Source organism: Mobula birostris, chromosome 3, assembly GCF_030028105.1.
Source record: "Mobula birostris isolate sMobBir1 chromosome 3, sMobBir1.hap1, whole genome shotgun sequence".
NCBI classification, from domain to species: Eukaryota; Metazoa; Chordata; class Chondrichthyes; order Myliobatiformes; family Myliobatidae; genus Mobula; species Mobula birostris.
The window spans coordinates 65,721,156-65,747,204 of NC_092372.1; the positions used below are offsets into that span (position 1 = coordinate 65,721,156).

General features: G+C 39.9%; 2 protein-coding genes across 4 annotated transcripts in view; one reads left to right on the top strand and one right to left on the bottom strand.

Moving 5' to 3' along the window:
• Nucleotides 1–16,591, top strand: part of LOC140194611 (protein YIPF5-like) — a 38,187-nt gene extending 21,596 nt beyond the window's left edge. For both annotated transcript variants that reach the window (XM_072251850.1, XM_072251851.1), the window contains exons 3-6: nucleotides 677–846; nucleotides 3,158–3,303; nucleotides 5,392–5,573; nucleotides 16,325–16,591. In XM_072251850.1, the coding sequence (XP_072107951.1) occupies nucleotides 677–846; nucleotides 3,158–3,303; nucleotides 5,392–5,573; nucleotides 16,325–16,487 (661 nt within the window). In that variant the 3' untranslated portion in view covers nucleotides 16,488–16,591. The remainder of the gene's footprint in view (nucleotides 1–676; nucleotides 847–3,157; nucleotides 3,304–5,391; nucleotides 5,574–16,324) is intronic.
• Nucleotides 1–26,049, bottom strand: part of gnpda2 (glucosamine-6-phosphate deaminase 2) — a 131,916-nt gene that overhangs the window by 68,229 nt on the left and 37,638 nt on the right. The gene's annotated exons all lie outside the window — the stretch shown is intronic.

The window sequence follows — 26,049 nt, forward strand, 5'->3', positions numbered from 1 at the left end:
TACCTATGTCATTGGTACCTATATGTACCACGACCTCTGGCTCCTCACCCTCCCACTTCAGGATATCTTGAACACGATCAGAAATATCCCGGACCCTGGCACCAGGGAGGCAAACTACCATCCAGGTCTCTGGACTGCGTCCACAGAATTGCCTATCTGACCCCCTTACTATCGAGTCCCCTATCACAACTGCCCTCCTCTTCCTTTCCCTACCCTTCTGAGCTACAGGGCCGGACTCTGTGCCGGAGGCACGGCCACTGTTGCTTCCCCCGGGTAAGCTGTCCCCCCCAACAGTACTGCGAAGGCTTCTAGCATTTTCTGGTTTTATTTTGGATTTTATTTAACAGGTTAAGGAGATGTTTACAAACCATCAATCCGTTTTAGTGTTTTAGATGACATCAAAATATTTCTCTCAAAACTTATAAATGCATTCCTCTAAAAATTTATTTTCTCATAAAGTAGCCTTACATTTTCTGTCCATTTTTCTAAGGTATTGTCAAGCTATATTTCACCAATAAACCAGATTTATTTTGGTATATCCTTTTAAATCTATTTACTTTAATAAATTATAATAAATTTTTAAAATTTAATAAATTTAATAAATTTTAATAAATTATTAAAGGTGTTTGAAATTTTGTCCTAATTTGAAATGCTTATCCCTTATTTTATCTTGCAGTGAATTTGGGGATGGTCATCCACAGCCCAAAATATTTGTTCCTTCAGCAATGTCACAGACTTCACTACTGTATGCTGGACAGATCTTTCAGCCATCTGAAACCTACAATCAATTTGGCCAATCTTCTGCAATATTTGGAGGCACTGATGATGAGCCACCACTTTTAGAGGGTAATTATTTGAAAATATGGCATTTGGAATTGGGTCATGACATCTGTACAGGTGATGAAGGATTCCTAGTGTATTTCCCCAGACACAGTCACTGATTTCATACTTGGCATTGTCTCCACCTCCACCATTATCCGAGGGGATGATAGTCAGATAAAGGTTATCACAGGTAACCTTTCCATTAGTGGTTGTTTGTGCAATCAGAACTGTTGATGTGAGAAGCTCCTGATACAGTACTGTTTCTGCTTCCTTTAAAGAATTTCACAAGTTTGATGTCTGGGCTTCTTCATTGACTAAACTGCTCATTGATGGGGATATTAAATGGGGTAAATCATGTTGGATGTTGGTCAAACATTCAACATCTAAATATTTTATATCTACAAGAGCTTGAATTGGAATCAGGCCATGAAGGAGTAGACATAGAAAAAACAATCTGGTTTCCATCATTACCTATTTAAGTGTGCCTAATCCTTCATCAGATTAATTTCCAATGGATGGCACAAGCAAATTACTTTACAAGGCCCACAGACATATATTCTGCTAGTCGTGCAGTCGTAGATATAATTTTTGCCTTTATATTGTCCAGGTTCTGTCATTTATTAATATAAATCATATTCATGATATATCTTCCAATTTAGTGCTATAGGGAAGAGCATTATAGCTCAAACCACTTTTCATGAATAGTATATTTGGTCTAAACAACTTTTCGTGAATGATCTATTTATCCTGCAAGAAGCATTCACATATATTTTAAATCAAATCATGGAACTGGCAGCTCTGTCATTGCTATTTTCCTTATATTACAACTCTGATATCCAGTAAGAGCACAAGGAAAGGAATTGTGTTATAAATTTAAACTCAGGGTTCCAATAAAGCATCTATTTGGGTGGTAGCTCCATTATGATTTACTTTATTAAACTCTGACAGAGGGTGCACTGTGCTCTGAATATATATTTAAAAACTTTGACATTGAGAGCCTTGTAGTTTCACTCACCACTGTAACATGCATGGTTACAAACAGAAGAATCTAGGCTGTCAGCTCTATTTTAATTCAGAATAAGATTAAAATGTGAAGGCAAAAGTTATTCACTGAAGTTTTTCCTCAAAGGGTCTGAAACCTTGTCGACAGTTATTTTTAGACCAATATATGGAGTTTCAGACAACACTTGACTTGAGTAGTTTGAAAATATCTTTTCTAAGGTTTTCATAAATATTGGAGAAGTTAAACTCAGAAGCGATTAGACCATAAGGCATAAAAGCAGAATTAGTCCATTCAGCCCTTTGAAACCTGCTGATTTATTTTGATTTTATTTGGCTTTGATTATGGCTGATTTATTTTCCCTCTCAACCGCATTCTCCCGCCTTCTTCCTGTAACCTTTGACACACCTTACTATTCAAGTTCAAGTTCAAATTTATTATCACCTGACTGTATGCCAAATTAAACAGCGTTCCTCTGGACCACGCTGCACCCAAAATACATATGTCACACACAGCACATAAAACAAAATACTACCACAAATAAATTAATAAAATATAATTCAAAATATATGTGAAGTGCACAGCACAACTAAGCAGTAAACAGTCAACAACTCACTGTCCTAGTGACAAGACATCGGTGGTATTCATTAATATCACAGCCTGGGGGAAGTAGTTGTTGCCCAGTTTGACAGTCCAAGCTCTAGTACTTCTTTCCTGATGATAGTGGGTCAAAGAGATTGTGGGATGGGTGGTAGGGATCCTCAACAATACTTTGTACACAATGTTACCTGTAAATGTCACAAATAAGGGGAAAGGTGACCCCCAGTGAACCTCTCAGCGGTCTTTACTATCCTCTGTAGTGTCTTGTGGCCAGCTACCTTGCAGCTTCTGTCCCACACAATGATGCAGCCAGACAGGACACTCTCAAGGGTGCACGAAACAGAAAATGTTTGCATTCAAATAGAGCAACCAGTTTGGAAAACAAATGGCACTTTGAACTTTATTGCAAGGTGCTGGAGTTTAGAAAGAGAAGAGTTGTTACAAGTGTACGTATGTTGGCCATACTGGGAATACTATATGCAGTTTAAATTCCATTATTTAGGAAAGGATTCACTAACATTGGAAGCAATCTACAAGAGATTCATTCATCTTATTCCTAGGTTGAGAGGGTTGTCCTATTAAGAACACAATAGAAAGATCCACATTTTCCTTGTGTTTAGAACAATGAGGAGTGATCTTACTGACTACAAGATCCAAAGGGAGATGACAGAAGCAGAGAATTGATGTATTTACTCTATTTTTTGTGAATCCTAAATCACACTCTTTTTCCCACAGAGATTGGGATCAATTTTGATCACATCTGGCAAAAAACATTAACAGTTTTGAATCCGATGAAACCAGCAGATGGCAGCATTATGAATGAGACTGATCTGGCAGGACCAGTAGTCTTCTGTTTGGCATTTGGAGCCACCTTATTGCTGGTGCGTGAAAATGAGAATATAAAGGACATCAAAAAAAATATTTAATTTAGCTCTAGAATTTGCTTCCTCTTTCAAGTTTTATCATATATATTATGAATTTAATTTGCCACACCATGAAAATCACCAGAATAATTTTCCTTTATTTTCACAGGAATGTCACTGTATGCTCAAGGTTACTTATCACAGAAAAGATTATTGACTTGATAGCTCATGTTATTCATGATGACTGACTAAACTTTTTTTTAAATTGCCCAAGTCAAGTTTTGGACTAATTCACTTTCAATTCTTTTTTAAAGAGAGAAAGACAAAGACAAAGAAAATTCAATAAAATGCTAGTTAGTTTTCTGATGCACCATTACATAAAAACAGTTTGTATTTTATTAGGGTATCCCAGTTCCTCCCATTTCCCAAAGATGTGTGGGTTGGTGGGTTAATTGGCCACTATAAGTTTCTCAGAGTGTGTAGGTGAGTCATCGAATGTGAAGGAAGTTGATGAAAATGTGGGAAGGATTCGAGGAGGATTAGTGTGAATGGGTGTTAAATGATAGTAAAGACTCAGAGGGCTGAAAGGCCTTCTTCCACACTGTTATTCCATTACAAGTGTAGGTGATTCACTCTTGACAAAATTTTCATAAGGCCTTTAGTAAAATATTTTATATTGATTCCCCAATAAAATGAGACTGTGTGGAGTAAAGGACAAAGTATCAGAACGGAGAGGGCACCAGCCATAAAATGGGAAGCAGCAATGGGATTGGAACTGGTAACTCACAGCTGGCATAAACTTGATGGGCCAAATGGCCTCCCACAGTAATATGAAATATGGAAATGAGAACAGTGTGTGTGATCATTTTGGGAGGACCCAGTTGTCACCATTTACATAAACAATCTGAATTTAAAATTCCAAAGTATAATTTCAAAATTTACAGGTGGAAAAATTAAATATGGTATATTTGATGTAGAGGAGGGATGTGACGAAAGGAAAGACTAGATAGATATCCTTAAGGTTACTCAACAGTTCTATGTACATAGAGAAGATATTTAAGATTCTAGATTCAAGATTGTTAAATGTAATTTCCAGTGCACATGGGTAAAGGAGAACAAAACAATTCTTACTACAGACCTGATGGAGCACAAAAAAACACAATTAGATAAAGAAAACAATAATAAAAAACATAATAAATATAAATACGTAGGCTGGCTTATGCACATCGATAGATTGTATGTCCATAAAGTGATGCTAAGTACAGGAGTTTCTGTACATAAGGTGACTCTGATAGTGCTTGTACCAGACTTATACCAGAAATGTGATTTCATCAAGGTGAGCATAATTTTCTGTATTTTATTTGTCATTGTTCAAGCCAGTTAGTATTTACTGTCCACTGTTTCTCAAATGAATTTGTCATGATGAGAAATACAGCACTTGGAAGCAGAAGCGTCAGGTACTTTTTAAAAAAGCAATTGCACATAAAGTTGAAAGAAAATCAATGTCAGGGTAATGAGGAAATAGCAGGGGAGTGGGATTAATTGAATAGTTCTTGCACATCAGGCACATTGAGTTCAAAGACATCTTTCTCTGCCCTATACTTCTGTAACATATTGAGTACTTATAACTTCCTTCCTAAGGCAAAAAGCAGATGAAAGGAAAAGAAAATTTGGAACAGTACAAAAGAGATGAAATCCTCAGCATCCTCTTTTGTTGCTTAGAGACAAGTGTTTAACTTATTGTAGTGATCAATCCAGGGAGCCTCTTCAATCATCAATTATTTGGGGACTAGACAAGATGTACCCAATTTAGTCTTTGCATGTGTAGCATGTTTAAATTCTCACTAAAGCTCATCTCGGATTGTTCATTTCATTTGCTTAGTTTGCTGAACAAGTAAAAGAGAGCTTCATGCCATCAATCCAGTCTGGATAGAGAAGAGTAATTATCTAACTCTCTGAACTGTGCAATGTCTTTGTACAATTTTAAAAATATTTCTGTTAGTCACCATTCAATTCAATTTTAATATCCTCCAGGTCAACAGATTCACTGCAGTAAATCTCAGGTTAGCCGGACGAATAATTTATCTCTAATTATTTCTGTTGCAGGCCGGTAAAGTACATTTTGGCTATGTTTATGGAATCAGTGTCTTTGGGTGTCTGGCAATTCACACACTGCTGAACTTGATGAGTGTCACAGGAGTTTCATATGGCTGTGTCGCTAGTGTCCTGGGATATTGTCTCCTTCCAATGATCATTCTTGCTGGCATTGCCGTTCTCTTTTCACTCCAGTAAGTATGCCAATTAGTAACTGTAGATATTTATATGAGGCTGTTATAAACCTCTGTCAAACTAGTTCTTGAGATCAAAATGCAAGGTGCTAAAATTTCCCTGCAGTGGCACTAGATGGTGCTTTTAACTGCTTTGTCAGTCTTGTAAACTGCAAGAATATATCATTTATCCTGATCCATTCTAAAAATATACTTTATAGGTTAGCAATAAATCTCCTTTCAGCCCCGTCTTTTCAAATGGAGACTGTCGCAATATATTAAGTCTCTCTTCGTAGATATTATTTTCCATCTTGGACATGATCTCTGTGAATCTACATACATCATTCACTGGGGTGGAGTGGGTGGCGGGAAATAAAAGAGCAATTTATGCAATTCTAGTTATGGAATCGAGTTGAATTTCTGTTCCTAGTGACTGAACTACAAAGCTAAAGAACCCCATTAAAATAAAGTTTTCAAAGCTTCGTGGAAGTTCAATTATTCCATGACTTTGCAAGGCATAGCAGGTTTGTCAACATTTTCCCACAAACCTTAGACAGGATGGCTTTAAAATAATTCACAATTCACAATCTTGTAAACTGAAGGAAAGGTGGAAAACACCCAAAATGCAGGCACAGCATGTGGAACATAAAACAGTATTCACTTTCTTATATTACCCTTTTGTAGATCAAAAGAAAAATCTACAACTATCAGAACACATTTATCGTGTAGGGACTCTACATTTTCGTCAAAACTAAGAGACATCTGTTGAGGAGGGCATTGATTGAAAATGTTTTCTCTGTTTGATATGAGTATTATCCAAGGTGGGCATTTGGAATTTGCATAATTTGGTTATGATCTGCTTGAGTAATGTAATAGCATGGGGATTTGAATCATCTGTTCCCATTGTTATTACAAAATTCTGTTCTTTTTTATGTCAAAATAAACATAACGATCTTCTGAAAGTAGCGACATTGGAGGCCATTTTTCATTAGCTCACAAGTTTCCCTTAAAAATTAATGCTGCTTCAGATTTAAAACCATTCAAAATTTTTGACTTAATTTCTGGTATGCATTAGAATAAAAACAGTTTTCAGTAGGACACAGATCAAGGAAGCAAAAGGTCCATCTTCCCACATACATTACATATATAGTCTGTGTAGTCCATTTGCCTGGTCTGCTGTAGAGTTAGCCTGTTCTGTATTTTAGGTACCGAATCGTAAAATGCTTCTAACAGTCTAATGTGTTGCACAACATACTTGGTTATTAAGAGAGCTCCTGCTGAATCCATTCTGTGGTATTTTATACATAACATTTGAAATATTTATCATCAAGATAGCAGAGAGAGAAACAGTGTTCTCCTAAAATCTTAGCCAGATTTCTTTCGTATTAACAGATTAAGCTGTTCTCATGCATGTAACTGCATTGTATTAAATCGTAGGGAATTAATAATAAGTCAGTAGGTGATTATTTATTTCTCTAAGTATGTCCTAATAAAATTCAAGATCGCTCAATTAATCATTGAGTCAATGTAAAATGCTGAGAGAAAAATATGAGGAAAAAACTAATGAGATTTGTTGCAGCACATTTGAAAATGAAATCAGCATTGTTTCCTGTAGGTGCTAAAGATGAAGTAATCTACTTTATAACTATTTTGTGCTCTTTAGTACATTGTCATGTTGAATATGTAGACCCCTGTACTCAGGTTAACAGCAATAAAATTTTGACAAGCACAGTTCCTTCAGTTATCTGGATTATATTCTTCCCACCCTATTTCCTGTACAAATGCTGTTCCCTTTTCTCAGTTTCTTCGCCTCTGCCGCATCTGTTCCCAGGACACGGCTTTCCATTCCAGGAGAGATGTCCTCCTTCTGTAAAGACTGGGGTTTCCCTCCCTCTACTATTGATGTTACCCTCATTTGCATTTCCTCCATTTCCTGTACACCCACACTCACCCCATCTTCCTGTTGCCTTAGACGTGATAGAGTTCCTCCTGTCCTTACCAACCATCCCATCAGCCTCCACATTCAATGCATTATCCTCTGCAACTTCCACCATCTCCAAAGGGATCCTACCACTAAACATATCTTTAACTTCACACCCACCCCCCCACTTTCCACAGGGATCGCTCCCTCCACGATTTTCTGGATCCATTCGTCCCTCCTCACTAATTTCCCTCTAGGCATTTCCAGACATCCCACCTCTCCCAGAAGTTCCGGGAGTCTCCTGTATATTAATAGTGGCTCCCTGATGCCCACAAATGCTATACAATATCACGGAAATCAATTTTTTTGAGAGCGAGCGAGAGAAAGCAAGAGAGAGTGCGAGAGCGACCATGAGGGAGAGCGAGAGCAAGCAAGAGAGCGAGAGACTGTGAGTGAGAGAGAAAGCAAGCGAGAGCGCTTGAGTGCGCACGAGCGACCACGAGAGAGAGAGAGCGCGCCATGGCAGAGTGTTCCAAAAAATATGTAAAACGTATGTCACCCCAGACTAACCTAAAGTGTACCCCTGCCTGATAGGGGTCAAAATAATGACAGTGTTGCTCGCTGCACTGTTTGCAACAGTGACTTTTCTATTGCCCATGGTGGGTTAAGACTGTAAAAGATGTGTTGAGGTGAGTTTAACAGGTGTCATTCGTTCATTAGCATAGCTAACGTTATTTAAACTAGCTGGCCAGCTGCTAAGGAGCTACTCTATTGCAGACAACCCACCTCTCCTGGAAGTCTCCTGCAAATTGATTGTGCTACCTCCCTGAAATGAGTTTTTGGAGAGTGGGATGTCTGCATTTCACTTTGCTTGCGGCCTAAGGGCTACACAAGCCCATACACCTCCTCCATCACATACATTCAGGGCCCCAAATAGTTCTTTCAGGTGAGGCAACACTTCAGCTGCATATCTGCTGTACTAGTCTATTGTATCTGTTGCTCCCAATGCGGCCTCCTCCTCATTAGTGAGACCCATCATAAATTGAGGGCCTGCTTTGTCGAGCACCTCCACGTCATCTGCCACAAGTGGGATTTCTCAGTGGCGACAAATTTTAATTCCAATTCTCATTCATGTTCTGATGTGTCACTCCGTGTCCTCCTCTTGTGCCAAGATGAGGTGAGGCCACCTTCAGGGTGGAGGAGCAACAGTTTATATTCCGTCTAGGTACCTTCCAATCTCCATGAATATCAATTTCTCCTGCCGGTCAACAAATTCCACCCCCCCCCCATGCTTCTTTTATTCCCTACTCTGAGCTTTTACTTCTTCTCTCCTGCCTATTACTTCGGCATGGGTCCCTTCCTCATTCCCTTTCTCCTACAGTCCACTCTCCTTTCCCATCAGATTCCTCCTTCTCCAGCCCTTGACCTATCACCTTCCAGCTAACCTCCTTCCCCTCCCTCCCCCACCCCCACCTTTATATTCTGGAATCTTCCCCCTTCCTTCTCAGTGCTGGTGGAGGGCCTCAGCCCAAAACAACGCCTATCTATACATTTCATCACCTATCTATTCATTAGCTGGCCTGTTGAGTTCCTCCAGCGTTTTGTGTGCATTGCTTTAGACAAGCAACAGTCTTTTGCTGTTAATGAATTCAAGATGAACTTACACTTAAATGGTCACTTCTTTCTGCATTCTGTGATGTACAAAATCAGAAAAGTAACTATCTTTGCTCAGTACCCATACATTTAGTGTTTCATCAGCTTGATTCATTAGGGTACAGCATAGAAAGGACCAGTTGGCATAAAGTGTGTATGCTGGCTATTTGCTCGAGCAAAGCAAAACCAAGTTTACTGCCCTGTTCTTTCCCCATAGACTTGTATTTTCCACGGTTTAATGTATATGTCCTGTTTTCCCTTCGAAGATAAAATGGTGTCTGAAACATAGAAACATAGAAAACCTACAGGACAATACAGGCCCTTCGGCCCACAAAGCTGTGCTGAATATGTACTTACTTTAGAAATTACCTAGGGTTACCCATAGCTCTCTATTTTCTAAGCTCCATGTACCTATCCAGGAATCTCTTAAAAGACCCTATTGTATCCACTTCCACCACTGTCGCTGGCAGCCCATTCCACACACACACCACTCTCTGTGTTAAAAAAAAACTTATCCCTGACATCTCCTCTGTACCTATTTCCAAGCACCTTAAAACTGTGCCCTCTCGTGCTAGCAATCATTCTGCGTCATCATTTCTGTGGTAAAGTTTTCCATATTCTAGCAGCCACTTAGCTCGAGAGACATTCTCATAATCTTCCTTATCATTCTCCCAGTACCAATTTAAAATTGATGACTTTTCATTTCTGTGTCCCTGCCAGGTGGTTTTATTTATCCTGATTCACAATGAACATCTTTTATTTGATAAGGTAGTAATAAATCCCCTTTAAGCCTTGTCTTCTCAAATTAATCCTCCCTTTTTATCTATAATTTCCATCTTGAACATCATCCTTGCGAATCTACATTATTCCCTGGGGGGAAGTAAAACAAACAATTTTGATGATTTCTGGAAGTTCAGTTGTTCCATGGACTTGCAAGGCCTGGCAGGATTTATCAGCTTCTCTCTTACAAAGGTTATTTTAAGAAAATTAAACTACTTCCCAATATCTTTATATGCTCAATATCAGGATAGCAATTGCAGAAGAAAAAGAGCTTCTATCCAATGGGAGTGTTTTGGAAATGTTGCAGCCCAACTTTCATATATTCCAAATCTTTCCAAATTAGTGAAAAACTCCAAGCTATAAAGATATGGCTTGTGTTTTTTTTTTAAAAATTGTATTGGAGTATAACTTTGCTAATACCATTTGGAGAGAAGTTTCCAGAAAAATCAGTCAGTCTGTCAGAGTATGGTAGACATTTAGCAGATAATTGATCTAAATCTCCTGTAAATTCTTTTATGTAATACAGCACTTTGTTAGGTTAAATTGCTGGCTGTCCTCCAATATCTTAGGAGAGAGGAAGAGGGAGAGAGAGATACTGAGACAATACTTGAATTGGTGTCAATGCACCTTATATATTTTTTGAATTAGCTGATTCAGGAAGTAGGAATATTGTGTAAGGAATACACACAAAATGCTGGAGGAACTCAGCGGGCCTGGCAGCATCTATGGAAAAGGGAAAGCAGTCGATGATTTGGGCCGAGACGTTTCATCAAGACTGGAAAAAAAAGGTGGGAAGTGAGAATCGGAAGGCGGGGGTGGGGAGGAAGGAGTACAAGGAAGTAGACGATAGGTGAAACCAGAAGAGGTGAAGGGGTGAATTAAGGAACTGGGAAGTCGATTGGTGAAAGAGACTAAGGGCTGAAGAAGGAATCTGATTGGAGAGGACAGAAGGCCATATAAGAAAGGGAAGGTGGAGGAGCACCAGAGAGAAGTAATGGGCAGGTAAGAAGATAAGGTGAGATAGAAATATGGGAATGGGGAATGGAGAAGGGGTGGGGCAATTACCGGAAGTTCAAGAAATCGATGTTTGTGCCATCAGGATGGAGGCTGCCCAGACAGAATATAAGATGTTGTACAATACGGTATTCAAGTTTCTCGATTTGGACGAAACCTTCTATTCTATCTGGGTAGCCTCCAACCTGATGGCATGAACATCGCTTTCTCAAAGTTCCAGTAATTGCAGCCCCCCCACCCCCCATGATAACGTGTATAAAATTAAATTAATTGGTAGAACAGTAACATGGTTGGTTAAAAAGTAATGGGAGTTCTGGATCTCACTGCAGGAAAGGATTATATAACTAGAAACTGTTACCACATTGTAAAACTAGCTGGATGGACCCTTTAAGAGCCGTAACCTGCAGGACACAGGGAAATGTAATTAACAAAATCCATCCATTGTTGGCCCAGACATGAACTGAAGAGCCCCCTTCTCCTTCATAAACTCATATGATTCTATGAGGAGATTTTTTAATTTGCAGAGTTGAAACCTTTGGAATTCTCTCCCAGATAGGTCTGAGAATCCTTACTCGTTGAGTGTTTTCAGGATAGAAAATAGTAAGTTTTGAGGCATCCAAGGGAACTGGAGGACTTGGGAGTGGTTAGGAAAGTGGAACTGCAGCCTAAGATCAGCCATCATCTTGCTGAGTGGCAAAGTACACTTGAGGAGCCATATGGCATCCTATTTACACACTTCCGATAACTCAGCTCAAAATATATTCTAATTAATCCTCATCAATACCTGAAAAATGTTTTCCATTAGCTGAAATATCAAGAATTCTCCATGGTAATTTTAATGAATCTCAGTCAATACATGCTGGTGCCACCTGAAATGTAGGCTCTGCATAATTAATCTAATGAATCTGAGAAAACCTTCCAACTTATTCCCTGATTTGGCCAACTTGTGGCACAAGACTGTCAGTTAAGTTCAGTTTCCAGGCTTGAGATGAGCCTTGAATATTTGTTGTATTTCTATAAAGAAAGTAGAAAGTGTAGGAATAATATTAACAGGACATATCAGTGAAATTGCTGGTATTCTTGTTTGAAAGTCTTCAAATAACAGTTTCTAATAAGAAGTTACACTTGCACTTTCAAATGTCTGGTGTAATAGCTACTGCTAAGAATTATTGGGCAGGTTGATACACCCCAAGGATGTGTATCAACTTTTTCCATCACTTCAATAAAACCTACCTCTTCCAAAATTTGTTAGCAAAGGCTCTCCTACATTTCAAGAAATATTGTATATTTAATTTCCTCTCCTGAGTGGAAAAAAATTGGCCTTGATCTCAAAGGACTGCCAAAGAAGAGGACAAAAGTCCTCTTTTCTCCATCTGTTATGGAGACACCAATGATCAGGATCACAAGAGGCATCCGAGGGTTGTAGGCTCAGTCAGCTGCATCATGAGCTCAAGCCTTCTCACCATCGAGGACACCTCAAGAAACTGGCGTTCATCATAAAGGACCCTCACCATTGAGGACATGCCTTCTTCTCATTACATCACGGAGGGGGTACAGGAGCCTGAAGACACACACTCAATATTTCAGGAACAGTTTCTTCCCCTCTGTCATCAGACATCTGAACGGTTCATGAACACTACCTTGCTATCCCTCTTTTGCACTATTTATTAATTTTTTTATATTTTAACTTATATTGCATTGTACTGCTGCTACAAAACAACAAGTATCACGAATTATGTTAATGACAAAGACCTGATTTTGAAAAGTCAAACCAACTATTTTGGTTCAAAGCAAACATTTGTATTTAGGTGAAAGCCCTAATTTCAGTGACGGTGAAGAAAAGGATGATCTTTTCTTGTGCTTTCCAACATATTTTCCGACAATTTCTAATTAATTTCTGATACCTCTAATATGATACCATAACCAGCTACACCTCCCTTCTTCCTACCCTTTCAGCATTCCCAAGGGATCATTCCATCCTGGATGCTCAGTTACTTCTTCCATGTCTGCCAATACCCATTCCTCTTCCACTGGCTCTGTCCTAGGCAACTGCAGGATATGCAATACCTGTCTTGTTAGTTCCTCCCTTTTTTGTTGTCCAGCTTCCTAAATAACTTTTACAGTTGAAGCAATTATATACTTGCACTCATTCCAATTGAGTGTAATGTATTCAGTACTCACAATATTATCTCCTTAACATTGGATAAATCCAACAAAGATGAGTAACATCTTAGAAGAACAACTTCATTTAGGCTTTACCTGAAAGTTCTTGGTTGATAGCATGAAGATTATCAAGTATTTGCAGTACAGAAAATGTCCTCACATTATTTTGGTACTGGAGATCTCCAAACTCAAGTGTATATTGTAGTTGGATTATGACCTGTTGTTCATGAGCACTGCATGGAGGCACTACTTCTCAAAGCTGTCTGAGCCTGCATGCTGGCTCTCCCATCGGTCTGCCTCCAAACATTGGATCGCAAGAAAATAAACTAGATTAACGATGCCTACGACTGAATAGGCGTGAGATGAAGGACTGCTGCACACTCATCCTGCTGGAAATGTGGGTCCAGGCTACCACCAGCAACCATTCAACAAGAGGGTTTTGTCCCTTTTTAGGCCAATGGAAATTCTGCAATTTCCGGTAAGACCCGTAGAGGAGGACTCCATATCTACACTAATAGGAACTGGTGTATGAAGGTTTCAGTAATGATGATCTACTGTTCAGCTCTGATAAAGCTATCAATGGTGAAGTGCAGGCCCTTCTATTTACTTAGGGAACTCACTGCCATTGTGATTGTGGCTGTATACATCCCCCATGCTGTCGCTGGGGAAGTGCTGCCTGATCTCTACAGCACCATCAGTGATCCCCAAGCCACAAACCCTGATCACTTCTTTATCGCTGCTGACAATTTCAACCCTGCTGACTTAAAAACAGGCTTGCCTAAATTCTATCAACATGTTGGCTTTGCTACCAGAGGTGAGAACACGTTCGACCTGGTTTATATCAACATGTGCGGTGTTTACAAAGCTGCTCCCCATCCCCACCTTGCATAATCCGACCATTTATCTATTATCCTAATTCCTGAACACAGACCACTGATTAAATGAGAAAAACCAGTTCAAAGGGATATAATGATAACCACCTGGCCAAAAGGAAGAACCTCAGCATTACAGGACTGTTTTGAAAATGCGGACTGGAACTGTTCAGGAAGACAGCTACATATGGCCATTACATTAGCATCTATGAATATGATCAACCTGTAACTGGCTGTATAGAGAATTGCATTGAGGATGTCACCATTATTAAACACGTCTCTGAGAGAAAAAAATCAGACCCCATGGTTGACAGCAGAGGTCCACTGAGAGCTTGTTGTGGCTGCTGAGTGATCAGGATGCTGCCTTCAGATCAGGGACTAAGATGGCTCTTGGATCAACAACAGCTGTGCTTCTCCAGGCTGTCAGGAAGACAAATTGGGATTATTCACAGAGAATTTACAGTAATTTCCGTGACACTAGAGGCACGAGGCGTAACAGACCATAACTCCACCCTGTGCACCAATGACAGTGACACCTCTCTTCCAGATAGGCAGAATGTCTTTCAAGATTGAAGGCTCGAGGTATATTTATTATCAAGGTATGTATGCAGTACACAACTCTGCAATTCATCTTCTCTGGAAACAAGAAAACCCATGGGAGCCGTTCAAAGAAAAACATCAACCCCCATCCCACCCCCCACATATGCAAAAAAAAACAAATAGTGTAAATGGCGAGAAATGGAATTGATCATGTCTGTGCCTCATCTCTAAGCTGCCAGGCCCTGTGACTGCTTACCCTCTGGAATTTTCTAGGAGACATCAAAGCTCCAGTTTGCTCAATTGATCTTCAAACTGTAAATCACAGGCTCTAACAGTGCCAGAAGCACATCTCAAATAAAAAGAAGATGCAAAAGAAGTGAAAGAAACAGTTTTGTGGACTATCTGAAAGATGTCGTCTGGCGAGGGAAGCCCCCTTCTCCCCCCCGAGGAGCAGGCGCTCCATTTGGCCACAGCTGATGTGAGGGGGACCCTTGCTGGAATCAGCCCCTGTCAAGCTGCGGGTCCTGATGGCACACCTGGTTGGCTGCAGAGAGACTGTGGAGCCCTGTTAACAGAGGCTTTAACAGATATCTTCAACATCTCTCTGGTACGGTGCACTGTCTGCTCAGGCATCAAGGCAGTCACCATCATCCCAGTGCCCAAGAGGGAAATGATAACCTGCCTTAATGATGCTGATCTCAACAATATTGAAATGCTTTAAGCGGCTGGTTATGGACCACATTAAACCCTCCTGCTACATTGGACCTTTTCCAGTTCACCTATCGCTCAATTGTCCACCTTTTTTGGCTGATGAATTTTCATTTGTAGATATTTTCTTATTCACTGTTACATTATCCACAAAATAGGTAATTGTTAATCATTACTCAAGGCCAGTGACCCGTAAAAGAAGAAATTGGATGATAGCAATATGATTTACCGGCATAGCATATGACATAGGTAATCTTGAAACTGCTGCGTTTAGGAATGGCAGATTAATACAGTAAATCAGTATGCTTTCCTTTAAACTCAAGGCTCTTCACCGAAAAATAAAAATCATCCCACTCATTGATAGGCTCAAAAGATTCCAAGTGAAATAAGTGGAAGTAGTTTTTGAAAAATGTGGGCCCAGAGCAGAATACTACTACAACTTGCACAAATCAGCACAAGGGTGGCTCTCCTTGGCACTTCTGTCTTCCATTTCACAAAATGGATGCAGTCAACTACTGGTGACTTCACAAACCAATAATCCTTTATTTTTTTTCACTTTAGTGCAATATTCAGAATGAAAATGAGCAGCATGCTCTTTTTTTTTAGAAATTAATAACAACAGGAAAGTGATTATGTTTTAAAAACAGTCCTTGAATTGGTATTAAAATTGTATGATGAATTAGGTATCAGTGATTTGAACAACAAGGTCACCTTGCTGCTTTAATGCTAATATCAGACCATTGTACCCACAATTTGGATGGAAGTGGCAAGATATTTAAAAAAATGATGTTGTAATGTCCATATATTATGTTAGATATTCACACAATAACACCTTTCCAGTTTTAAAATGGAAACCGCTAATCAAGTTTTATTGATAGAACAGTCTTCTATTTTGAGTGAACTTATTTTGATTTGTGTACCATTGACCAAAGACTAAAAACAGAACTCAACATCCTTATCATCCCTCCAGTCTAAATTAGACAAACATATACTCATCTCCTTCAGATGAATTGGAGATAAATTCCCAAGAAATCATGTAATTTTGGAGGATTTATTAAATATTTGACATTGTATTGGTAGAAATATTTTGCAGTATAATGTACTCTTGTTCTCAACCCTAGGGGAGTACTTGGAATTCTGCTTACTTTGATTGTCATTGGATGGTGCAGTCTGTCAGCCTCAAAGATGTTCACTTCTACTTTGGCAATGGAAGGACAACAACTTCTTGTCGCTTATCCTTGTGCTTTACTATATGGGATCTTTACACTTCTGACGATTTTTTAAGTGTTTGCTTTCAAGATAAAATGGGTACCTCAAATGTATTTTAATTGGACCTTACAATTTTCTTAATGTGATTTGGGATTCAGCAAACAATAAAAGAATGGCCACATGTGATAACTGCTATAGATGCTGTTTTATTTTGTACTAACTGTATAAACTGACATCCATCACCAAAGACTTCCACTTCACAATACTAAGAAATCTGCAGAGTTCTTGTTTGCCTGTTATATAGTGAGTAGCTTCTATTAATAAAATCTCTCTTCACTCTCCTGAATCCAAGCAATTTAGGCGTAGTTTGACATAAGCTTTCTCATGAAATGAGTATAGTGGCCTACTGCATTCTAATTAAAGTTACCAGCAAATGTCACTTCCTGCTACTTGTTTATCCAATATAGAAACATAGAAACATAGAAAATAGGTGCAGGAGTAGGCCATTCGGCCCTTCGAGCCTGCACCGCCATTTATTATGATCATGGCTGATCATCCAACTCAGAACCCCGCCCCAGCCTTCCCTCCATACCCCCTGACCCCCGTAGCCACAAGGGCCATATCTAACTCCCTCTTAAATATAGCCAATGAATTGGCCTCAACTGTTTCCTGTGGCAGAGAATTCCACAGATTCACCACTCTCTGTGTGAAGAAGTTTTTCCTCATCTCGGTCCTAAAAGGCTTCCCCTCTATCCTCAAACTGTGGCCCCTCGTTCTGGACTTCCCCAACATCGGGAACAATCTTCCTGCATCTAGCCTGTCCAATCCCTTTAGGATCTCATACGTTTCAATCAGATCCCCCCTCAATCTTCTAAATTCCAATGAGTACAAGCCCAGTTCATCCAGTCTTTCTTCATATGAAAGTCCTGCCATCCCGGGAATCAATCTGGTGAACCTTCTTTGTACTCCCTCTATGGCAAGGATGTCTTTCCTCAGATTAGGGGACCAAAACTGCACACAATACTCCAGGTGTGGTCTCAGCAAGGCCTTGTACAACTGCAGTAGTACCTCCCTGCTCCTGTACTCGAATCCTCTCGCTATAAATGCCAGCATACCGTTCGCCTTTTTCACCGCCTGCTGTACCTGCATGCCCACTTTCAATGACTGGTGTATAATGACACACAGGTCTCGTTGCACCTCCCCTTTTCCTAATCGACCACCATTCAGATAATAATCTGTTTTCCTACTTTTGCCACCAAAGTGGATAACTTCACATTTATCCACATTACATTGCATCTGTCATGAATTTGCCCACTCACCCAACCTATCCAAGTCACCCTGCATCCTCTTAGCATCCTCCTCACAGCTAACACTGCCACCCAGCTTCGTGTCATCCACAAACTTGGAGATGCTGCATTTAACTCCCTCATCCAAGTCATTAATATATATTGTAAACAACTGGGGTCCCAGCACTGAGCCTTGCGGTACCCCACTAGTCACCGCCTGCCATTCTGAAACGGTCCCGTTTATTCCCACTCTTTGCTTCCTGTCTGCTAACCAACTCTCCACCCACACCAATACCTTACCCCCAATACCGTGTGCTTTAAGTTTGCACACTAATCTCCTGTGTGGGACCTTGTCAAAAGCCTTTTGAAAATCCAAATATACCACATCCACTGGTTCTCCCCTATCCACTCTACTAGTTACATCCTCAAAAAATTCTATGAGATTCGTCAGACATGATTTTCCTTTCACAAATCCATGCTGACTTTGTCCGATCATTTCACCGCTTTCCAAATGTGCTGTTATCACATCCTTGATAACTGACTCCAGCAGTTTCCCCACCACCGACGTTAGGCTAACCGGTCTATAATTCCCCGGTTTCTCTCTCCCTCCTTTTTTAAAAAGTGGAGTTACATTAGCCACCCTCCAATCCTCAGGAACTTGTCCAGAATCTAATGAGTTTTGAAAAATTATCACTAATGCATCCACTATTTCTTGGGCTACTTCCTTAAGCACTCTGGGATGCAGACCATCTGACCTTGGGGATTTATCTGCCTTCAATCCCTTCAATTTACCTAACACCACTTCCCTAGTAACATGTATTTCGCTCAGTTCCTCCATCTCACTGGACCCTCTCTCCCCTACTATTTCTGGAAGATTATTTATGTCCTCCTTAGTGAAGACAGAACCAAAGTAATTATTCAATTGGTCTGCCATGTCCTTGCTCCCCATAATCAATTCACCTGTTTCTGTCTGCAAGGGACCTACATTGTCTTTACCAGCCTTTTTACATATCTATAAAAGCTTTTACAGTCCGTTTTTATGTTCCCTGCCAGTTTTCTCTCATAATCTTTTTTCCCCTTCCTAATTAAGCCCTTTGTCCTCCTCTGCTGAACTCTAAATTTCTCCCAGTCCTCAGGTGAGCCACTTTTTCTGGCTAATTTGTATGCTTCTTCTTTGGAATTGATACTATCCCTAATTTCTCTTGTCAGCCACGGAATATATCCCTATTCCTCATATAAGGTTTTCAAAATGGGGCATGATTTGCTGTACCAAATTGTCTGCCATTCATTAGATTGTCTCTATACTCTTCAGCTCCTAACATTGTTGACTTCTCAGATGCTGGAAGGGATTTCAGTGAACAGGACAATCAACAAAATTTGGTGTCAGTGATAAGCAGATTCACCCGTTACAGGCCATCCTGAAAGGAGTAACCAACCTGGTGCCTGTCTCCCAATGTGGAATCGCAGCTTGAACCGACATTGATTTCGCATGGCAATACCCACCCTTTAACAGGGCCTCTACAAAGTAATGGGAATATGCGGTGGTTGTGCTAAGTAAAGTTCTATTGAAAATAAAACAATCATAGCTTTAACAACTAGCCAGGAGTCATGACTATCACTTACAAGAATGTTGTATGCGAGAACCTTTCTGACATTCACAGAAACGTTACCTATGTTTTTTTAAAAAAAAGTGTCTGATAAAAATAAAGAATAACCACGAAAAGAAATTAAAATTTATCATTTCTAAAATCCAAAACTTTCAAAAGATAAAGCCAAATTAATTTAGCATAAGAGTTAAATTTTGGTTCAGTGGAAATTGGTGCTCGGTAATATATATCTGGCCAGAGCTTTGGATTAATTAATGTCAGTATTTTACACACAAATCATGCACAAAGCACCTTAACTGAGGTGAGATTGCATTCACAATCATCTGTAGGTTGAATTACACTCATCCGTAATGAGGCCTGCCCTTCTCAGGTGTACTTACAAAAAGGTTATTTCATCCACATTGATTTCAGTGACAATCAGATGCCATCTCAAGCTCTGGGATTTGCCAGCATTGATGGCTTCCCACGAGCAAAGGCAGCCATTAGCTGTTTTCATCTGTCCAGAGGACCTCCTATTAATAATCTACAATTTATCATCAATGTCCCTCTATGTTCAGATGGTTACTGAATATCATAACAGTTGTCTGATGATCCAGGTCATGTTCTTAGGAAGAGTACATGTAAAGTTCATGCTCTAGGGAGTCTGAGCTGCAAGACATTTTACAGAACTAGCACTGCCCAGAGGTATGGATCCTGGTGGACAAGAATTCTCTTTTACTTCCCTGGTTCCTGACACCAGTTTGCAACCCTGCCTCAGATACTGACCATAAGCGTGAGAGATACGACAGGATCAGAATCATCATGAGGAACACCAGTGGTCTTCTGAAAATAAGGTTCCTATTCCTTCACCTACCTAGGACACCAAGCTTTACACGCCGGCCCAGCCAGTGTCAGGACTTCAGGGTTGTAAGCCATACACTGTGCAACCTAGCAATACGAGACAGGAGCTAGTGCTGGTGAAAGAGCAGGACAAAGATGCTAGGTGCAGGTTGAAGAGTAGCAGGAACAAAAGGAACATGGGGATGAGTCCCAAGCAATGTGTGGAATTGGATTGGTTTATTATTGACATACGTCCCAAAATGCAATGAAAAGCTTCTTTTGCATGCTATACATACGGATCAAAACATTACATAGTACATTGAGGTAGAGCAAGTGTGTTGCCATTAAGGCTTTTATTTGACTTTGTTGGGTCTACGCCTTGAATGATTTGTTTGTAACTATTTTCTAGTTAAAGGTTGATAATTAAGTTACAGTATAACAAAGGTAAATTCATTGTCTATGGTATATCACGGCATGTGATGACGTCACCTCCGGTTTCGCCGTGTCTTATGTGTAACCTCCGGTTCGGAGAAGGTGTGAAGGTGGGTGCCATGCGTGCGGCGTGATCGCAAAGAGCTCCGTTTCTACCCACAAAGAAATATTATAGAAGCAACGCCATAAGTTCCTATGGAAGTATTTGAAGTAAAAATATTAACGCGGTTTCTGTTAAGGAAGCGACGGTTCGGGTGGCGCGCGTGTCGGTTTTTCAATTTCAAACGCGGGCTGGGCTCGAGCCCGGTGGCGGTTTGACGGGACCCCCTCGCCCGCTACTCGGGGCGGCTGGAGACTCCCGCTAAAAGAAGAGAGCGCGCGTGGTCTCCAGAATGAAACAGACGCTGCATGTGTTTGTATTTTTTTATCAACAGTTTTCACCATACGACGTTAATGTGGAAGAGTGAACAGTAAATGGTTAACCTCACTACAACTCTGTCTTCATTGGCTCCGGTTTAACTTGGTGTTTAGTCAGAGTTTCAACACACTGCATGAGAACACTACAGCAAGACAAAGCAAAAACAATGCACTATAAAGTGTCACACATCAAAGTTGCTGGTGAACGCAGCAGGTCAGGCAGCATCTCTAGGAAGAGGTACAGCCAACGTTTCAGGCCGAGACCTGACGAGTCCTGACGAAGGGTCTCGGCCCGAAACGTTGGCTGTACCTCTTCCTAGAGATGCTACCTGGCCTGCTGCGTTCACCAGCAACTTTGATGTGTATTGCTTGAATTTCCAGCACCTGCAGAATTCCTGTTGTTTGCACTATAAAGTGTAATAGCTGCAGAGAAATTGCATTGCAGGTAAACAATAACATGCAAGTTCATATCAAGGTACAAAGCGAAGTCAAGAGTCCATCTTATCATACTAGGGAGCCATGTATTAGTCTTAGAACAGAGGGTAGAAGCTGTCCTTGAGCCTGGTGCTTGTGCTTTCAGACTTTTGCATTCTTACCCAATGGAAGGTGGGAGAAGAGAGAATTTCTAGATCGAAGAGAAGCTAACAACAGAGTGGGAAAGCTCAAAAACTGATGATTAGAAACCCATTTTTATTTGTAACTTACTCCTTCTCTGAGGTTGCATGCATGCAGTATAGAGAATAAGGTAGATGATCTTGTAGTGCAGTTAGAGACTGGCAGGTATGATGTTGTGGCCATCACTGAGTGAAAGAAGATCATAGTTGGGAGTTTAACATGCAAGGATACACATTGTTTTAAAAAGGCAGGCAGATAGTCAGATGGGGTGGAGTGGCTGTGTTTGTAGAAAATGAAATTACTGTTGAGTGGGAAAACTAGCCAATAATATAAAGCAGGATACTAAAAGTTCTTCTTTTCAGTTATATAAAGAGTAAAAAGGAGGTGAGAGTTGAACCACTGGAAAAGGATGCTGGAGAGGTAGCAAAAGAGGACAAAGACATGCCGGATGAACGCAGTAAGTACTTTGCATCAGTCTTCACTGTGGATGACACTAACAGTATGCTAAAGGTCTGAGAGTGTTGAGGGCAGAAGTGATTGTAGTTGCTATTACTAGGAAAAAGGTGCTTGGGAAACTGGAAGTTCTGAAGTCAACTGGACCAGATGGACTACACCCCAGGGTTCTGAAAGAGGTACCTGAAGTGATTGCAGAGGCATTAGTAAGGATCCTTGAATAATCACTAAATTCTGGAATGGTTCTGGAGGACTGGCAAATTGCAAATGTCACTCCACTTTTTAAGAAAGGAAGGATGCAAAAGAAAGGAACTTATAGGCCAGTTAGCCCGACCTCAATGGTTGGCAAGATGTCAGGGTCAGTATCAGAATCAGGTTTATTATCACTGGCATGAGTCGTGAAATTTGTTAACTTAGCAGTAGCAGTTCAATGCAATACATAATCTAGAAGAAAAATAATTAAATAAATTGTATATGTATATTGAATAGATTAAAAATTGTGCAAAAATAGAAATAATATATACTTATAAAGTGAGGTAATGATCACAGGTTCAATGTCCATTTAGGAATCAGATGGCAGACAGGAAGAAGCTGTTCTTGAATTGCTGAGTGTTTACCTTCATGCTTCTGTACCTCCTTTTTGATGGTAACAATGAGAAAAGGGCATGCCCTGGGTGCTGGGGGCCCTTAATCATGCACACTGCCTTTCTGAGACACCATTCCTTGAAGATGTCCTGGGTATATTATAGTCCATTGTTAAGAATGAAGTTTCAGGATACTTGGAGGCACATGATAAAATAGGCCAAAGTCAGCATGATTTCCTTCAGCGCAAATCTTACCTGGCAAATCTGTTGTAATCTTTGATGAAGTAACAAGCAGGATAGGCAAAGGAGAGTCAATGGATGTTGTATATTTGAATTTTATGAAAGCCTTTCACAAGGTGCTGCACACGAGGCAGCTTAACAAGATAAGAGTCCATGGTATTACAGGAAAAATACTATCATGGATAGAGTGTAGGATGATTGCCAGGAGGTAAAGAGAAGGAACAAAGGAGGCCTTTTCTGATTGGCTGCCAGTGTTCCGCAGGGGTCAGTGTTCCGATCGTTACTTTTTACATTGTATGTCAATGATTTGGATAATGGAATTGATGGCTTTGTGGCTATATTTGCGGATGATGTGAAGATAGGTGGAGGATCATGTAGTGTTGGGGAAACAGGAAGTCTGCAGAAGGACTTAGACAGACTGGGACACATGGAATATAGTGTAGGGAAGCATATGGTCATTGCCCTTGATAGAAAGAATAAAGGAGTAGACTATTTTCTGACCAGAGAGAAATTTCAAAAATCGGAGGTGCAAAGGGACTTGGGGGTCCTTGTGCAGGATTCCCTAAAGGTTAACTTGCAGGTTGAGTCTGTGGTAAGGAAGGCAAATGCAATGTTAGCATTCATTTTAAGAGGGCTTGAATATAAAAATAAGGATGTAATGCTGAGGCTTTATAAAACATTGGTCAGACCACAGCTAGAGTATTGTAAACCATTTTGGGCCCCTTATCTGAGAAAAGATGAGCTGGCATTGGAAAGGGTCTAAGAATATTCACGTGAATTATTCTGGGAATAAAAGAGTTCACCCATTAGGAGCATTTGATGGCTCTGGGCCTGTACTCACTGGCATTTAGAAGAATGAAGAAGGATTTCATTGAAACCTTTTGAATATTGAAAGGTCTAAATTGAGTGGATATGGAGAGTATGTTTCCTATAATGGGTGAGTCTTGGACCAAAGGGCACAGCCTCAGAATAGAAGCTCATCCATTTAGAACAGAGATGAGGAGGAATTTCTTTAGACAGAGGGTAGTGAATCTGTGAAATTCATTGCCACAGACGACTGTGGAGGCTAAGTGACTGGGTATACTTAAAGTGGAGGTTGATAGGTTCTTGATTAGTCATGGAGAAAGCAAGAGAATGGAGTTGAGAGGGATAATAAATCAACCATGATAGAATGGTGGGCTGAATTCTGAATTCTTCTCTCATGAGGGTGATGCAAGTGTGGGACAAACTGAGAGTGGAAGTGGGGTATGTGGGTTCAATTAAAGCAGTTAAGAGAAGTTTGGATAGGTACATGGATGAGAGTGATATGGAGTGCTATGGTCCAGGTGCAGGTAAATGCGACTAGGCAGAAAAACAGGTTGGCATGAATCAGATGGGCTGAAGGGCCCATTTCTGAGCTGTAGTGCTCTATGACTCTATGATAGCATTAATAGGAACTCAGTTAGGTAGTCAAGGAAAAGTTGGAATTATTTTCCTTCAAGCAAACAAAAGATTTCAGAAGTGATGAAGAGTTTTCTTACAGCATAAGTTAATCAACAAAATTACCAGGGAAGATGAGTGTTTTAAAATTTAAGAGGAGTGTGGAATCAGAGTCTACGGTATCTATCAAGGAGAAATGACACAATTGCCTGAAAAGCAACACAGTGCAAGACTGAAGGTAAAGTTGAAGGGAATTGGGTTGATAACAGAACGCTTTCAAGCAGCTGCTGAAAGGAGATGAAATCTATGATTTCAGATTAGGTGTTTCTATGATCAGGAAGCATTAATATCAGAGAAGCATATTATATAAAACTCCCATAATCTGGTATCAATTTTTCAGAAATGCTTTTGTCTAAAATCTGTCTCATTCATTAGCCTGGAATCTGATGTGTGGATGTGGCTGGTGATGGGATCTAGACTGTGGGCTGCAAGAACCAGGGTTAGGATTACCTGCCATAAGGAATGTGGGTAGTTTTGCTGCAGCAGCTGGGGTCCACAGTGCTTCTATATTTCCAGCTCCCTTTACCTTCATGAGAACGTTTATTATACTGCTGTGTGACTGGTGAAAATTGGGAAATAAACATGTGTTTTGTATTAATAGATGAAATTATTAATACCAGTCTGCCAGTCTGGTACCACCAAAGTCCCATGATAGCTGGATTATTGAGCATTACTGTAACATCAAAATAGAAAATAATCCTTAAAAATGCACGTCAATAACACACTCGAAAGAATGTTCTTCATGACTTTCCTCATGCTTCGGCTATTGATTGAACCCTGTGCCAGCTGCTATGGGTCATGAAATCAACAATAAACCAATGTCATTTCATTCCATGTTGTTTAATTTTACATTAGGTGATTTGGACACTAGATTATTTGTGGAAATAATGTCATGAATACTCATTAGCCATTTTATTAGAAACAGGCTAAATTCTCAATGCATGTTTCATGTGTTTCTTACATTAGCATTTTAAACTTTCTCATTCTCATTGACAATTTGTAGCAGTCAATATTACTGATCACGTGATCTTCTGGTCTCTGGGACTGAACTAGCATGACTCTATTCTGTTCTATCTCTTAGTCCATATAATGAGTACTTTTCTTCCTGTGCCTAGATTACAAATTCTGAAGTCTTTCAAAGATCATTCTTGAAAGCCTCTGCTTCTTCTCAACTTATTTCTTCCACACCCCTGCCAAGATCATCTACAAAAGGCAACTAGTATCCATATGCACAATAATGGCAGGCACAACTGCCACTCCACCCATTCTTGGATCATCAGATACTTCTCCAATGTCATTTTGCAAGCCTACAATAAAATTACTTGAGGATTCACAGTGAATACTGACATAGATTCCTCCTTTGGCCACAATGCTGTGTGATTTTCTTGTCACTTGTGCAATATCTGAGATCTTGCATTGAGCCTCTATATTTGTTTAGATGATAACAGTAATTATTCTTCAAAAATAACACATTAGTTTTAAAGCTTTTATATCTATGCAGACAAGCAAACTACTACCTCCCTGCAACAGAAATAAGCATTTACTTCTTGTAAAGATAGTATGTCATTCCCTGACATAAATATTTAAACTGGAAATTTAAACTTATGCCTAAATTGCAAAAACAGACTCATAAGCAAATGAAATAAACAGATTAATAAAGGTGTATTAAGAGAATCAAACCTCACAGTTAATGTCCATGATAAGT